Here is a 15,592-nt window from a genome sequence, read left to right on the forward strand (position 1 = left end):
TTTTTTTTGTTGTTGCTGCTAATAATTATTTAAATATTGATCAACTATTATTATCATGGACTCTTTCTTCAAAAAGGAAGTCGAACAAAGGTTTTCAACACTTCCTACTGATCAAAACTATCATATTTACAACTTGAATAAAAAGCAAGAAAAGTGCGCCTCCTTGATACCCACCAAACCTCCTTCTTTTATACATGTTATTCATCGATTAATCTTAGTGACAGCAACAATGCAATCAACTAAACAAATTTTAGTGAGCGGCATGGAAGTATACGAATATATATCAAACGATGAACACACAACTATTTATATCGGCAAGATAGATACAACAGGCTCGACGTTAGCAAGAGGTGTAACGCGACGATTGGTACAAGCGTATATAGCGACATTGAAGTATCTCAACTGTCCATGTAACATTCATGTCTTTGCTCGTGCACAACCTCAATATCTATTTCCACTTTCTGCAAACGATACATTCAAACGTGTTTTAACGGATCGACAACTGGTAGCTTGGTGGCGAACAACTTTAGGTGATAGGGATCTTTATGGCCAAAGACAAATGAAATCATTTTGGATTGTGCCTGGGACTGATGAACAAGACGCTCTATATGATATTGGACATAAGCAACGAAGTACAACCATTCATTGGCAATATGGTTATCCTTATGAATCATCTGCTTTGGCAAAAGATGTGATACCTCGATTTGAAGATGATGGAAAGGCCCGATACCTTGGTACGTTGATGAACTCTGGTAGCGATGATGACCCTTTATCGGTGGATGACTTTTGGACTTTGTTTGGATATAGTGAAGAATGTGGTGCTGGAAAATTGACTGGCGTATTTGTAGTGAAGATTCTTGACGACAATGACGAAATCAACAACAACAACAACAACAACAACAACAACAACAACAACAACAACAACAACAACAACAACAATAATAATAATAATAATTTGGCTTTGGAAGATGATGATTATACAACATTATGGAATGATCTAATGGGATTAGATTTTCATGACGATGAATCAAATTTAAAATCAACACAGCATTTTCTTTCCACTTGGAAATCTGTACTGTTACCTCGCCAATTTGACATCACAACAACTAACAATCATACAAACTCATCAGTATTACCGGATGTTGAGAAGCAAGAAAGTCCTGTTCAAACATTATCTGTGAAACGAAAGAATGATATACAAAAGATTGACTCAAATACCAATACTACATCGGTGAATCAAACACAATCTATGGAAGCAACATCTGTGAACGTATTAGTTCCAAAAAGACGGAAAAAAATGGAATAGATAGATGGATTTTAGAATAGTTTAGATTTGATTACAAAGAACAATAAAAAAAAATATTTTATCAAAATGAAAAATGAAAATGAAACTTGAAAACGATTGTTTTTTTTTTTTTTTTTTTTTTTTTAATTGAAGGGAGGGGTAAATGTATGTTTTCAGTATATCTATTCTGAAAGGATGATGGGGTAAGATTAATTCGCCAGTGTAGCGATAGCCATTTTTTGGGTGATGGTAGTAGCAACAGTAGGAACATTAAGGACTCTTGTAAAGACAGGGACATTAACAGTCATGAGGGCAATGTTTCCTAGAATGGAAGTGATCAAGTTAATAGGAATACTGATTGTTTTAGTGGCGAATGGTATGGTTGTGATGGTAGTATGGATAAAATCCTGTACCACAGTAGTAGTTGTGCAGTGAGGATCAAATACAGTGGTGTATTCATCAAACATGACAGTTTTCTTATTCTCTGGAATGGCATCATTTTGATATCGTTGGTTGTATTCATTTTCATATTTATAATCATCCTCCTCATCACCGTAGTTTTCCATTGCATGGCGACCATACTCGTCATCATAATCTTCATAATCATCTTTCCAAATAATGTATTTCCAATCATCATCTGGTTGAAGATCATTATCATTATCTTTATGGTGTTCTTCATTTGGATGATGATGATATTCATGATCATCATCATCATCGTCTTCATGATCGTCTTTATGATGATGATGATGTTCATGTTCTCTTTGATCTTCTTTTATTCTTTCCCTAAAATAATGATACTGCGATTTCTTGACCTTCAATATAGGACCTATTTGAGCTATTTGTCTTTTCCGTAATTGATGTTTGGATCCATTGTTTTCAAGTGCTCGATCAAAATAACAAGACACAGTAATCACCAATAATAAAAGAAATAAGAAAAAAAGTTTCAATTGAATCATTACAATTAATTTTCTCTTGGAAGGTGAATGAAATCAACCTTGTTTATTGTTATCTTGAATGGAAATTTATAATCCTCTCATGTATTAGTTTCATTCTGAATTTATTTAAAGAATTTTTTGATCATCAACATCATCATCATTGGATAAGGTGAAATACTCGGAAGATTTGAAACTGATGATATGAAAAATCACGATTCCATCACACTTTATACAACGATCAAACATAAAACGTTTGAACTCCCGTCATAAAAAAAAAAAAAATTCTATGATCCAGTAATAAAGATCGAGTATTTTTCCAAAAGCTCTTTGCCCTGATTGGATGTAAATTCTCAAACCTAAAAAAGGAATATGATTCAAGAATAGTTTTGAATAGGTTTTTCTTGAATGTGAGAGGCGCCTATTTTGGTAGTCACTTTTTTTTTTCTGACCTCCGAAGGCTAAGGAAAAAAAAAAAAAAAAAAGTTAGTTTTCTGTACCTCAACCTTTTTTTCTTCTCCAGTACTATTGGTTTTTACTTTTTTTTTAAGAAAAAGAAAAACAATATATTTTTATAATCATGTGTAAGTAGGATATATATATATATAAAAAAACATATGAAAAAAAGAAACGAAAGGAACTTTTTATATATAAGAGTAGAATTAACCTTTTTCTTTTATTCTCCATTAGCTGGCAAAAAGAAAACTCAAAAACAAAAGATGTCTCTGTCCGACTTTTTGGCCGATGAATGTTAGTATCAAAGAAAGTTTATAATGACTTTATTTATTCAACTTTTTATTTTATTATCTAATATAGCTAGTGGATCATGGGCTGATGAAATGTCGGATCTTCCTTCTGCTCGTATGTATATACTTGATTGATCTTTCTTTCTTATAACTCAATTCTTTTTTTTTTTTTTTTAATATCATGTTATATATTCTCAACTACTGCGGTAAACTTGAATTATCAATTTAAATAGCTTCAGGTAATAAACGTATATATATATATGTAAGGAATTGATGACACTCACCCCTTTCTTTAATGCATTTCTATTTTTACCTTTAACTAGTAACTAGAGACGAAGGTGGTGCTTTTGGTGGTAGTGGTGGACGTTTTGGTAAGTAAACAGTTATACTTCTATGTTAAGAGAAAAAAAAAAAGAAAGGAAAGGATATTTTATGGAATAGTCTCAAAAGTCAATATATGAATTCTATTATGAATGAACTTATATTTATTACATTGTGTAGATGATTTACCTCGTGGCCCTGCTCGCAACAATGGTGGTGATCGCTTTGCTCGTGAAGATAGACATGAAGGTGGTTTCCGTGAACGTGAAGGTGGTTTCCGTGAACGTGAAGGTGGTTTCCGTGAACGTGAAGGCGGTTTCCGTGAACGTGAACGTTCTTTCCCTCCTCGTGCTCCTGCTGTTTTACCTACTGATCCTCCTTTCACTGCCCATATTGCTAACTTATCGTTTGATGTCACTGAAGATGATTTGGCTGACTTCTTCTCCAATATGAAGGTAATAGAACTTTTTTTTTTTTGGATAATGAAGATGATAATATTGACCATCTCCCCTATCTTTTTTTTTGTTATTATTTTTGGTAATATAGATTGTCCACCTTCGTATCTTACGTGACCGTGAAAGTGATCGATCCAAGGGTTATGGTTATATTGAATTTGAAGATCTTGATTCTTTGAAGGCTGCTTTGGAATTATCTGGTGAAGTAAGTAAGAAGAGATGAAAGAGATGATGAATGATAATTGACTGGTTTATATTAATTGTATTTAGTCTCTTCAAAACCGAGCTGTTCGTGTCAATGTTGCTGATCCTCGTAAGTGAAATTTACTATCAAATGGATATAAAATTAGTTACAGAAAGAAAAAGAAATATACATTGACCTTTTTTTTTTTTTTTTTTTTTTTAGCCAAAGAACGTCCCGAACGCCCTGAACGTCAAGATCGCACCAATGTAGGTTCGTGGCGCCGTGAAGGACCTGTTGTTCTTCCTGAACGTCAAGAACGACCTGAACGATCTGAACGCCATGGTGGATTCCGTGATCGTCATGAACGTCCTGAACGTACTTTTGTTGACCGTCGATCTGATACTTCTTGGAGTGGTGGTGCTTTCAACAAGGATGGTAACCGTCGCCGTGATCCCCCAGCTGAACGCCCTCGTTTGAACCTCTTACCTCGTACAATCAATGCTAACAAGTCGGAAGATAAGTCATCATCAACTAAAGCAAGTCCTTTTGGTCTCGCTAAACCTGTCGACACAAGCAAGGTTTTGGAACGTGTAGAAGACAAAATTCAACATTTGAAGGTCGATGATGGCAAGAAGGAAGAATAGAATAGTACATCTTATTATTATTTTACTCCATTTTTATTTTATTTAGTGTCCCATACCACTACCCCCCCAACTCTTCCCTTTTTGATAAAAACACATATACATATTATTTATATGTATGCACACGCAAATCTCTCACTTCCTTATCTTTTTCATCTACATCACTGTTTTTGTTCCATGTTTTTAGTTATAATATAGTTTATTATTATTATTATTGTTTCTTTGTTCCAAAAAGTGTTATATAACTGATTGGTACATTCATTCTATCTTATACACATCTACAAATAAAAAAAAAAGACATTTTCATTCTCTATACATTTTACGATGGGTGATGATGATCACAAATGATATGAAAGAAAGCAGTTTTTTATTATTTTTATGAACACTTTTAATATGGAAAGAACCTTCATTATTATCTAAGATGATGATACCATCTCTTTATATTCTTCTTCGATAAACTCATTCTCATGTCCACCACTATCATCATGATTTTTATTTCGATGGTTTTTCTTGTCATAATTTTTAAATTTGTCACCTATCATGATCATTCATATTATCAAGTACAACCATCACACATATAACTATCATCAACCATTTTTTTCCTATCCTAACTAATAAAATCAATCTGTCAATTAAGCCCAACGAGAAATATATATCATATAAAAAAAATAAAGTTCTAGTTTTTGGAAAAAGTCCCTGGAGAATCAGTTTGCTTTTTTTTTTTTCTTTTTTTTTTTTTATTATTATTAGGAATCTATATAAGTACATAATTGTATATCCATTTTGTAGGTAGATCATGAAGAGTTTTTTTTGGGGGGGATGATAAAAAGGGGAAATTCACAACGTGCTAAGAGTATAAAAATGGATAATGGGGTATGATGATGCGATGCAAATAACAAATGAAGAATACAATTTTTTTTTTTAAAAAAAAAAAGGTGAAATATACTAAACTACGAGTTCATGATGTGATAAATAAGATAAGAGGGAAGACCATATACACCAAAACCCATTGCTTTGGCCATTTTTGCAAAACCTTCTGTTTCTACTTGATGTTGGAAAGCATAAGGAGGGAAATTAGCACCTTCACGATGAACTTGAGCTTTAACCAAAGTAAATGTAGCACCCTAAATAGAATGAACAATCGAATGAGAAATTCCATTTTAATGTAAAAGGAATACCAATATAACTTACCACACCATCCAATGGTACTTTGTCCAACTTTCCTAAATGAGTAGGCATATCTACCATCAAATATCGACCAGTCAAGAATTCATAATAACCTAATCAAATGTAAATAAGAAACCAAACAATCAATCACCACATTCTTTTTTTTTTTTTGGATTTTTACCTTCAAGCAAGACATAATCCTATTTAATTAGATCAATAATAAAATGATATCAGTTAGTGTGTCTATTTTGGTATCTAGTTAAATTCCAATTCCCGTCCACTTTTTTTTTTATTATTATTATTATCCTTCCTCTCTCTCTCTCTCTCTCTCTCTCTATTCAGAGATAAATCCATATATTATATATCACTTACAGGATCTAAATCTTTTTGCATTTCCAAAGAGTGTTTTGTTTCTTGCCAATTGTTCTTATCATAACCCCAAAAAGAATTGTCTTCAGTTTCACGAAGACAATTAGGCACCACCACATCTACATTAACACTTTGTAAATCCTCCAAGATAGTAGGTGGGTATTCAACTACATCGACATCCAACCAAAGTACCCAAGCATGTTCATCCTTCAAAGCTGCAGATAACAAGTAATTGCGAGAACGAGCCATAAAAGATCGTCGAAGAGGTTGCATTTCAAATTCATGACGTCGATCTTCAGGTAAAACAAAATCAAAATTCTTTTCAAAAATGGAGATACTATGATATCGTTCTTGTTGAGGATCATTGTTGTTTCCAGTGAATTGTTCAGCTTTTTCCTTGAGTATAGCTACTGTATCATCAGTTGTATCCGAAACCAAAAATGCCAATGAGATTAAATGTTTTGGGTAAGACATTCTATCTACTAATTCAAAATAACGAGGCAAGTAGGATGCTGCATTTTTCAAAGGTGTCAATATCAATACATGTTCTTCATTATCTTTGGCTTGTCCTGTTGCTTGTAAACCATTCAAGTCAATAAACCTAGCTCGAGTATCATCTGAAGAAGAAGTAAAGGAAGAAGAAGTAAAAGCCATAGCTTCATTGAGAGTACGTAATCCACCACTAGTTCGACAATGATTGATACCCCATTGCCTTGAGAAAGTTAAAAGGAATAAACCTAAAACTGATAAGGTGCCTAATACCAACATTGTCAATCGTTTATTGCCTCGAAGTAATACAGAAGAAGTAGGATTGTCTTTTTGAAGCATTGTATAGTCGTTTGTTTGATTGTATATATATAAAAGAGAAAATGTAAATATAAAGAGAGAGAAAGAAAAAAAAAAAAAAGAAAAGGGAAAAGAAGAAAGAAAAAAAAGTATGAAAAAGAAAGAAAAAGGAGTTTCTATTTTATTTTTATTTTATTTTTTCTTTAAAAGAAAAAAAAAAAAAAAAAAAACGAAGATCCCATATTGTGTAAAATTTATTTTTGGCAGCAACCAATCATATAATAGTATTTTCTTGGTGGCACAGGAGTAGGGCGATCTTGTTTTTCCCTTTTTTTTTTTTCTTTCTTTCTTATCAGTGGTCACTTAATTCTGATTCCCTTTTTTTTTGTTAAATGACTTGGCATGATTTTGATTTTTTTTAGTTCCAAATCTTTCTTTTAGTTTATCAAGTTTGATTCTGTATATCATCATTTATGCCAAGAATCATTGGTAAAAAAAAAAAAAAAAAAAGAAAAGAAAAAGTAAAACCTTTAGGCTGAAGCCCAGTTGATGCGCCGCTAACCTAGTTTGGTCTGGACCATTTTTTTTTAGGAACCTTACTGCGTCTAAAGAGTTAGGTCAGATAAGTAAATATAAATCAAAGCCTTCCTTAATAACATAATTGACATCATATTTATATAGACCACATATTTATTATATAAATAAAAAGAATTTTTTTTTACATAAAACTATACATCGGTTGTTGTTTTCTTTTTTTTTTCCACCACAAATACACGAGATGATTTGCCCTTTGCCTTATAACTTTCTTTTATCATTTCACATGCCGCTGTTAATTATCACAGCATATCATTTGATTGTTTTTGGTAAAGATGAAAAAAAAAATATCGATTTAAGAATGAATGATTGGCTGTCAAAATGTCATTGAACTATATTTGTAAACTTGTTCAAGGGAGAATCTGACGCGGAGATGAAAAAGGAGAGGGGTAATGGAATAAGACTACAAAAAAAAAAAAAAGATCCCATATTCTTGAATGAAAGTAGGAGGATGATTAGTTTTTGATTTTTACAGAAAAAGAAGGCAGAAATCAGCCTAATCTTTATCATTGTTTTTGATTACTACTTTTATCAATTATACCAAAAAAAAAAAAAAATCGGGTACCCCCCCTATTCTTTAGATTTGGCTTGTACTAAAAAAAAAAAAAAGTCGATCACTTGATATCATTAAAGACACTATGTATATTAATGACGATAAGACGATCTTTTGATATAAAAATAGACTAAATACAAAACATCAAACATAAAAATAGAACACCATATATAAAAACAAATGCTAAACTTTATTATCGTACTAGCATTGACACTTGTTATTGCTCCTATTCATGGTCAATTATTTCGCTCATACTAGATAAACCTGCTTTCATCCTTGATTTTTCGCATTACAAGTGGGTTATCTGTCATTACTTGTTGAATGAAAGAACAAGATATATCAGAAATAATCATGATGGCTTTAATGCATTCCCGTTGTTTCCTATGATGATCATTGAAAATATCCATTGTTATCCTATCATCATCATTACATATCATCCAATCATATTAAAGTATTCTGCAATTGTATAAAAAATGAAAAATACATCCAAAAAAAAAAGTATATTATGAGAAATATAATAAGAAAAAAGAATCGGTTACATTGACATGTTGTTAGAATAAATATATATATAAAAAAAATAACTAATTGATATACTAAAACTTTAAAGTCAATATAAAGAAAAGAAAGAAGAGAAAAGAAAGAAGTTACCCACATATCAAAAAAAAAAAAAAAAAAAAAAGCGGGTTTCGAAAATAATTATGTTCATTTTGCCTGTGGAGAATGTTAGCCTATCTTGCACTCATGCAGAAGAGCAATCCTTTCGTTTCTCAGAAAGTCATCATCATCGTACCAAATTCGGTCTGAGCATAGAAGAAATCATTCTGTTTCTCTTGCCTTAATAATAATTTATATATTACCTCTCAGTTTATAGAATAAATTAAAAAAACGAAGGTCAATATCATCATTTCTCGTCCAATAATGATCATCATGCAATAAAGTTGCCACCATTAGATTCCTCTCAAAAAAGTAGCTTAATATCATCTAATTTTATTTTATCGCTTACCTTACTACCTATTATGCAAGCAGCGTCAAAAGGATTTTATTTCATCGATTTTTCCAAAAATCGCCTGGCAACCCCCTGACGATGGAAGTTTACAGCTAAAATTTGGCTGAGGAATTTGAAAATTTTAGCTGTGAAATCCAAAAATTTTCAAAAAAAAAAAAAAAAAAAAAAGCTCTAACCACCCTTCAAATCCCATTTTTAAGCTGAAATTTATCACCATACTGTATAAGCATCATTAACAAAAGGTGTGTATATTATCTATGATTACCTTTTTTGTTAGTGGGTTAAAAACACAGCGTGTCGATAATGCATAGAAAATCGCAGAAAAAAGTCATCTGAGCATTTAATTTCATTCTAAAAAAGGAATCTTCAAATCCCATTTTTTTTTTTTTTTGATTTAAACTTCTAATCATATCATAAAGTTATTATTAATAAAACATGTGTATACCATTTATCTTTTTTATTAATGTATCAAAGCACATTTACCATTAAAAATGTCGAGTTAAACTATAAAATTTAAAAGAAAAAAAAGATATTATCAGGGATCGGGTAAATTCTTAATTGACAAAGGGCTTGGGATGAATGAAAAATTGTAATCCACTTTCCCACCAAAACCAAAGCGGAGAAATGAACTCAATATGGGGTATTTCTCTCTCTTTTTTTTTTTTTTTTCTTTCTTCTTCCAATTCCTTGTCTCTTTTTTTTTTTTTCTTTCTTTCTTTTCTTATTATTGTTATTATTCAACCATAACATTATACAAAACATGCAAGCTTACGTTGTAGACTCATGGTTGAAAGGTCCCGAAGAATTAGTCATCAAGAAAACTGCCGTGGTAGAACCTAAACAAGGCGAAGTTCAAGTCCAAGTGAAAGCTGTTGGTTTGAACTTTTTCGATACTTTAATGGTAAAACTAGATTTCATTATTGTATTCTTCATTTTTTTTTTTTTTGCAAGTTATTAATAATATATAATTGATCTAGATTCAAGGAAGATATCAAGTCAAACCTCCTTTTCCTTTTGTACCTGGTGGAGAGCTCAGTGGGGTCGTTATCAAGTCAACTGTACCTCAATTCAAAGTAGGTGATCGTGTGTTTGGATCAGGCAGTGCCTTTGCTGAAATTGCAAACGTAGAAGCAAGCAAATTATTACCTATGCCTAAGAATTTTACATTTGAACAAGCATCAGGACTTTTTATCACATATCCTACAAGTTATTCTGCTTTGGTCTTACGTGCTCAATTAAAACCTGGTGAATATTGTTTGGTACATGCTGCTGCTGGTGGTGTAGGGATCGCTGCTGTTCAAATCGCTAAAGCTTTAGGTGCCATTGTTATTGCTACCGCTGGTTCAGATGAAAAATTACAAGTGGCCAAAAGATTTGGTGCAGATCATGTCATTAATTATCGGGATAAAAATTGGACAGAACAAGTCAAGAAAATCACAAAAGGTCATGGTGCTGATGTTGTCTATGATCCTGTTGGTTTAGTGGAACAAAGGTAAAAAAAAAAAAAAAAATAGAGAGTGTAATATTGATCTTTCTTTTTTTTTTTTTCTTAATACCTAGTACTAAGTGCACTGCATGGAATGGACGTATTTTGATCATTGGATTTGCTCAAGGTACCATTGAAAAGATTCCTGCCAATCGATTACTTTTGAAGAATATCTCAGCTGTGTAAGTGCTATTTTTTTTTTCTTTTAATATTGGCATGATGATCATACTAAACTTTATTTCATTCTTTAAATATGCATATATGTGTATGGATGGTCTTGATTTATAGTGGACTGCATTGGGGAGCGTAAGTATAATACAAAAAAAAAAAAAGTAAATATTGATGTTATTGTTATTAATAGTTATACCAAGAATGAACCTGAACGAATTCCTGAAGTTTGGAAGGCATTATTTGAACTATTCGAATCTGGCAAAGTTCAACCTGCTTTGTATGACAAGATTTACAACTTTTCTGAAATTCCCAAAGGGCTCAAGGCTATCAATGATCGAACTTCTTATGCAAAGGTGGTGGCCACTGTGGGCAAAAAAGATAGTAAAATCTGATGATTAGATTAGACTTTTATAATGAATTGGAATAAAAGAAAAAGAAGAAAAAAAAAACTTTGAAAAGTTTGTAATTGACCATTACCTTATAAGTCAGGTACTCACATGAATGTTGGAAATGTTGTTGAAGAGATCTGATATGAAAAAATTGGGTTGATGTTGCACTGACTTATTCGGAGCTATGCTACAAGTTTACCTTATTTTATTTATTTTTTTGACTTTTGGCTTCTCAGTCTTCTTTTTTTTTTTTTTTGTGACTGAAAAGAAAAAAAAAAGGCTAACTTTACCTTTTTATCTTCCCCTTTTTACTTTTCTCTTTTTCCGCTATTTTTTTTTTTTTTTGTATATACCATCTGTCTTATTTGGCATGAACTGTTACCGTCATGAGGATGCCGTGACAAACTTTTCAGTATTGAATCCCATGCTTCACTCTCATACTTCCTCGACACCAACAACAGCAACACCAACAACAGTCAATGATAGTAGTCATAGTAGCCACGACAACAGCAATAACAACAACAGTAGTAGTAGTAACAACAACAATAAACCTGCTTATACAAATACTTTTGTCCATAAACTCTTCAAGTATGAACAAAAAAAAAAAAAAAAGGCAAACAGTTAATCAATAGGTTGACTTTCTTTTTTTTTTTCTTTTTTGAAAAAAAACAGCATGGTAATAGATGAACAGTATCAACATCTGATCAGTTGGAGTTACACCAGCACATCATTTATTGTATGCAACATTATGGAGTTCTCAAAAGACGTCTTACCGAAACATTTCAAGCATAGCAATTTCTCCAGTTTTGTTCGGCAACTCAATATGTAAATGAAGATTATATTATATGTTTATTGTCTGATCATTGTTATTAATTATGTAGGTATGGTTTTCACAAAGTCAACAAGTCGCCACGAGGGCACCGAACGTTAGCAGAAAATCAAATTTGGGAATTCTCACATTCAAAATTCATACGTAATCGACCAGATCTCTTGGAAGAAATCAAAAGGAAGGCAATGGAAACTGACACTCGAAATCAAGGGGATTTTCAAGCTCACCTCACTATGCTGCAAATGTCTCAATCTGACATGATTCAACAGATCAATCGTTTATTCGATAATTTTCACCAGGTGGTCAACGAATTGTCAGATGCTAAAAGGAAACAAGATTCTCAATCCCTTGTCATCAAACAAATATTACGTTATATATCACAACAGAATGGAGGCAAGTCATTATCATTATGATTATGCAGTGTTACAGCTACTTATTATATCTTTTTAATTTAGGTCATTTACCCCTAGAACTTGATGGATTATCATTGGATATAAAAGACAGCATTAGCAGTAAAATCACACCATCTATATATATCACTTCGCATGAATCTCTTACTACATCCACAAACAACAATGATAACAATAACAACATTTCCAACATTCCATCTCAACAATCATTTCATCAACATCAACATCAAAACTTGCCTTCTTCGCCATTAACCGTTCGTACTCAAAACTTATCATCTCATTCTTCTCCTTCTCATCATCACCGTCCACAACAACAATATCATCAATACAATCATACCCATTCACCTGTTGGAGGTCTTAATCCTCTATCCGCCACATTCGCTACCTCGATTTCTTCTACACCAACAACATTGATAGCTTCTGATGATGATACCTCTCTTTATTCACCACATACACCAAGAGATTCTTCAAATCATAGTGGCACTGGACATACACAACAGGAAATAATGCTCCTTCATGATAGCAAGTGATCTTTATCCAACAAGTGTTTAATTAGTTAATAGTTTGGTAGTTTTATTTTTATCGATCTTTTTTTTTTTTTTATTACATGTATTTATATGCATAGATTGATGTATGTGTATGTATCTCGACAATAAAGATCCTATTTTGTCAAGCATATTTTTTTTTTTTTTTTAGCTTTTTTATTCCTTGGTGTTGCCATTTTTATTCAGATCTGCAATCTACTATTAAGTTGATCTGACCAATAAATAGCCAGTGATTTTTGGGGCATTGTACTTCATTGACTGCTTTTCCCGCACGTTTTCTTTTTTTCCGCCTTTTTTTTTTTCTTTTTTCTGCTTTTAATTTTTTTTTTTTTTCAAATTTCCCTTTCCTTTCCTTTTTCCATTTGATTATTATTAAATATCCCCTTTTTTTTTTTACGTGTACATATATCTTGATATTTATCTATTTATATATTACTTGGTGTATCCTTCTTGATACTCTATGATTGCTCAAGATCGTCATACGCCTTCTTCTTATCCTACCAAGGAATCCTTTCACCCTGATGGACTCAACAATAATAGGCCCGTGAGTCATTTCTTGAAGGAAGCCGTACAAATACTGATCCAAGCCAGTCGCACTGTTAGTATCAATGATCGCGATGTCAGGAAAACTGTGTCTACGCCTTCTTTATCTAACCATACCGAGTTTGATGCCGATACCCACTCGCTTTTATACACCTCACCACCTACAACAACACGACAACAAACGGATGAAAATGATCAAGTTTGGAATGAGAATGCGACGGTGACTTGGAAACTTAATTTATCAGCAACTATGATTACATTGGACACTAAAGTACAAACGATTGCTGGTTTGGAACAAGTACTGGAACAACTATTCGCCAATTTAGAACCACATCCTTCACTTGAAAAACCTTTCTCGTCGTCTTTATTACCGTCTTCTACTGTGTCGTCAGAACATTATCAAATGACAGGTCTTACTCATGCCATTGGCGAAACTTTACGACTCTCTCAAGTATTGGTTGTACCTCAAATCGACATTTTTCAACAATTCAACACAATTCAATTGATCAAACAATGCGTGCAATGGTTTATTATGTGCGACGGGGCTTTGTTTATGGAGGTATCTGATCTATTGGCAAGGACAGATCGAGTATTATCTTCACCTACACCATTCAACAACGATGAACATTCTTTGGATGTCTTATTGTTACTCAGTATTAGTTGCATGATGATTCGTCATGTTATGATTCATCGACGTGGAAATACGGCGGTATCTGCAGGTTTGGCACATGCTTATTATTCCCAGGCTCGGACGCGATTACAAGATTTCTTTGATGTTCCTCATATCACGGTGCTACAATCTATGTTTATTCTGTCTCTCTTCCCTCATGGTCATATTGATCTCTTTTCCACTTCACGACTCTGTTCTACCTTTTTGACAAGCGCGACAAGAATGGCTTTGGCAATGAAACTCAATCAGCTGGACAAGAAGAACAATAATAATGATACAACAAAAGAATATCGACGACGCTTGGCTTGGATGATACTTTGTGCTGATCATTTTTCTAGTGTGAATCGAACTGGGCAAGCAGGATGGATTGATGTGAATGATTGGCATGTGGATTTCCCTCAACCTTTGGTGGACGAGAACCCAACAACAACTCGACGTGTACAAGTACTCTCTCATTACTGTCGGACCGTGATGATACGAAAGATGCAACTTTTCCGATCGGCATATATGGTTGTTTCTCAATCAAACAAGGCTCTGGCATCTTCGATGGATCAAAACCTCTTTGAAACCTACACAAGCACTCCTGATTATTTGCGACTTCCTCTGAATCTATTAGAAACGGATGATCATTTGAAGCGACAATGGACAAGGGATGATGTAGCGCCTTTACTACTAGAAGCTCTTCATTGCAATACTCTGATCATGGCTTTGGTCCCTTTTTTACCACGACGATATCTAGCCACTTTTGAACAAGGCCATCTGACGAGGGAAGCAGAAATCAAAAATGTATATCATTTTATTCAACAACAAGCAGCTTTATCCAATTTTTCTGTTACACCTTTACCGCCCTCCACTCCATTACAACCTCAAGATCATCAACAAACATTGAACAACATGAATGATGAGGATACAATGAAGAATTTGGAAATGCATACGGTGGTGGGATGTTTGACAGCAGCGAATCGATGGACATATATATTGGAAATTCTAAGCATGGTGGATCCTTTACAATGTGATCATCGACCGACACATGCGACTGTTGTGCTGACCTACGTGTACGATCTTCTCCAAACCCACTGTCAAAACTCAAATGTAGCAATGATTTGCCGCCTGAATCTGATCCGTACTCTACGTGTGGTGCAAGTGACAAGACGCACTGATCCTGACTTGACTTTGATTTATTTGGATCGTATCCTGAATTCGTATATCACCTCTTCTACTGATGAATCTTCCGTTGATTTGGAACGTACTACTGCCACTCTTTTGTCCATGTTACGAACAGCTTGGTATCAACGCAACAACTCATCATCTTCTTCTTCTTTGGATGGCAAGATCAAGACTGAACCTCTTTGAATGTTATCTTCCCTTTATTATTGATACCCCTCTCCTTTTCATTTCCTCACCCTCTTTTTGTTACATATTCTTTAGTATTATCCATATTTTTATAGTAGTTTATATTCATATGTATTTTTTTTTTATTATTATTTGTTTTTATTTCGCCATCATTCTA

At 33.1% G+C, this 15,592-nt stretch overlaps 7 protein-coding genes across 7 annotated transcripts; 5 read left to right on the plus strand and 2 right to left on the minus strand.

The window, feature by feature from the left end:
• The first annotated feature begins 5 nt into the window (after positions 1–5).
• BX664DRAFT_328787 (histone acetylation protein-domain-containing protein) lies at positions 6–1,386 on the plus strand. The gene has a single exon (XM_051544663.1). It carries the CDS (start codon positions 56–58, stop codon positions 1,304–1,306), a length of 1,251 nt encoding a protein of 416 aa, XP_051401491.1. The 5' UTR covers positions 6–55; the 3' UTR covers positions 1,307–1,386.
• A 1,342-nt stretch (positions 1,387–2,728) lies between these two features.
• On the plus strand, positions 2,729–4,880 carry BX664DRAFT_384525 (uncharacterized protein). The gene is made up of 9 exons (XM_051549185.1): positions 2,729–2,801; positions 2,908–2,967; positions 3,034–3,078; positions 3,197–3,202; positions 3,287–3,334; positions 3,465–3,739; positions 3,831–3,944; positions 4,010–4,052; positions 4,146–4,880. The coding sequence occupies exons 1-9, from the start codon at positions 2,798–2,800 to the stop codon at positions 4,565–4,567; spliced, it is 1,017 nt and encodes a 338-aa protein (XP_051401492.1). The 5' UTR covers positions 2,729–2,797; the 3' UTR covers positions 4,568–4,880.
• A 100-nt stretch (positions 4,881–4,980) lies between these two features.
• BX664DRAFT_384526 (Anp1-domain-containing protein) lies at positions 4,981–6,989 on the minus strand (the record flags this gene model as incomplete). The annotated part of the gene is made up of 5 exons (XM_051549186.1): positions 6,104–6,989; positions 5,913–5,931; positions 5,756–5,844; positions 5,565–5,688; positions 4,981–5,099 (listed from the first exon to the last, which is right to left on the minus strand). The coding sequence occupies exons 1-5, from the start codon at positions 6,926–6,928 to the stop codon at positions 4,981–4,983; spliced, it is 1,176 nt and encodes a 391-aa protein (XP_051401493.1). The 5' UTR covers positions 6,929–6,989.
• Positions 6,990–8,210: 1,221 nt separating this feature from the next.
• BX664DRAFT_328790 (uncharacterized protein) lies at positions 8,211–8,699 on the minus strand (the record flags this gene model as incomplete). Its single annotated transcript, XM_051544664.1, has 1 exon — positions 8,211–8,699. A coding segment is annotated over exon 1 (208 nt), but the record flags the coding sequence as incomplete, so codon positions are not given.
• Positions 8,700–9,735: 1,036 nt separating this feature from the next.
• On the plus strand, positions 9,736–11,167 carry BX664DRAFT_328791 (NAD(P)-binding protein). The gene is made up of 5 exons (XM_051544665.1): positions 9,736–9,940; positions 10,017–10,531; positions 10,600–10,707; positions 10,814–10,831; positions 10,887–11,167. Exons 1-5 carry the CDS (start codon positions 9,800–9,802, stop codon positions 11,086–11,088), a joined length of 984 nt encoding a protein of 327 aa, XP_051401495.1. The 5' UTR covers positions 9,736–9,799; the 3' UTR covers positions 11,089–11,167.
• Positions 11,168–11,430: 263 nt separating this feature from the next.
• BX664DRAFT_294511 (HSF-type DNA-binding-domain-containing protein) lies at positions 11,431–12,926 on the plus strand. Its single transcript, XM_051542102.1, has 4 exons — positions 11,431–11,673; positions 11,758–11,910; positions 11,967–12,311; positions 12,344–12,926. Exons 1-4 carry the CDS (start codon positions 11,456–11,458, stop codon positions 12,852–12,854), a joined length of 1,227 nt encoding a protein of 408 aa, XP_051401496.1. The 5' UTR covers positions 11,431–11,455; the 3' UTR covers positions 12,855–12,926.
• Positions 12,927–13,194: 268 nt separating this feature from the next.
• Positions 13,195–15,548, plus strand: BX664DRAFT_328796 (uncharacterized protein). Its single transcript, XM_051544666.1, has one exon. The coding sequence runs from the start codon at positions 13,330–13,332 to the stop codon at positions 15,433–15,435; it is 2,106 nt and encodes a 701-aa protein (XP_051401497.1). The 5' UTR covers positions 13,195–13,329; the 3' UTR covers positions 15,436–15,548.
• The last annotated feature ends 44 nt before the right edge of the window (positions 15,549–15,592 follow it).

Source organism: Halteromyces radiatus (assembly GCF_025201355.1).
Source record: "Halteromyces radiatus strain CBS 162.75 chromosome Unknown BX664scaffold_3, whole genome shotgun sequence".
Classification (NCBI taxonomy): Eukaryota; Fungi; Mucoromycota; class Mucoromycetes; order Mucorales; family Cunninghamellaceae; genus Halteromyces; species Halteromyces radiatus.

What these genes read in the sequence shown, in the direction of transcription:
- BX664DRAFT_328787 (XM_051544663.1), top strand. Translation starts at nt 56, where the DNA reads ATGGACTCTTTCTTCAAAAAGGAAGTCGAACAAAGGTTTTCAACACTT.
- BX664DRAFT_384525 (XM_051549185.1), top strand. An exon ending in CGACTTTTTGGCCGATGAAT is followed by an intron (nt 2,968 to 3,033) that starts GTTAGTATCAAA and finishes TATCTAATATAG; the next exon opens with CTAGTGGATCATGGGCTGAT. An exon ending in TGGTAGTGGTGGACGTTTTG is followed by an intron (nt 3,335 to 3,464) that starts GTAAGTAAACAG and finishes TACATTGTGTAG; the next exon opens with ATGATTTACCTCGTGGCCCT.
- BX664DRAFT_328791 (XM_051544665.1), top strand. Translation starts at nt 9,800, where the DNA reads ATGCAAGCTTACGTTGTAGACTCATGGTTGAAAGGTCCCGAAGAATTA. An exon ending in ACTTTTTCGATACTTTAATG is followed by an intron (nt 9,941 to 10,016) that starts GTAAAACTAGAT and finishes TAATTGATCTAG; the next exon opens with ATTCAAGGAAGATATCAAGT. An exon ending in GTTGGTTTAGTGGAACAAAG is followed by an intron (nt 10,532 to 10,599) that starts GTAAAAAAAAAA and finishes CTTAATACCTAG; the next exon opens with TACTAAGTGCACTGCATGGA.
- BX664DRAFT_294511 (XM_051542102.1), top strand. Translation starts at nt 11,456, where the DNA reads ATGAACTGTTACCGTCATGAGGATGCCGTGACAAACTTTTCAGTATTG. An exon ending in TTTGTCCATAAACTCTTCAA is followed by an intron (nt 11,674 to 11,757) that starts GTATGAACAAAA and finishes GAAAAAAAACAG; the next exon opens with CATGGTAATAGATGAACAGT. An exon ending in TTTGTTCGGCAACTCAATAT is followed by an intron (nt 11,911 to 11,966) that starts GTAAATGAAGAT and finishes TTAATTATGTAG; the next exon opens with GTATGGTTTTCACAAAGTCA.
- BX664DRAFT_328796 (XM_051544666.1), top strand. Translation starts at nt 13,330, where the DNA reads ATGATTGCTCAAGATCGTCATACGCCTTCTTCTTATCCTACCAAGGAA.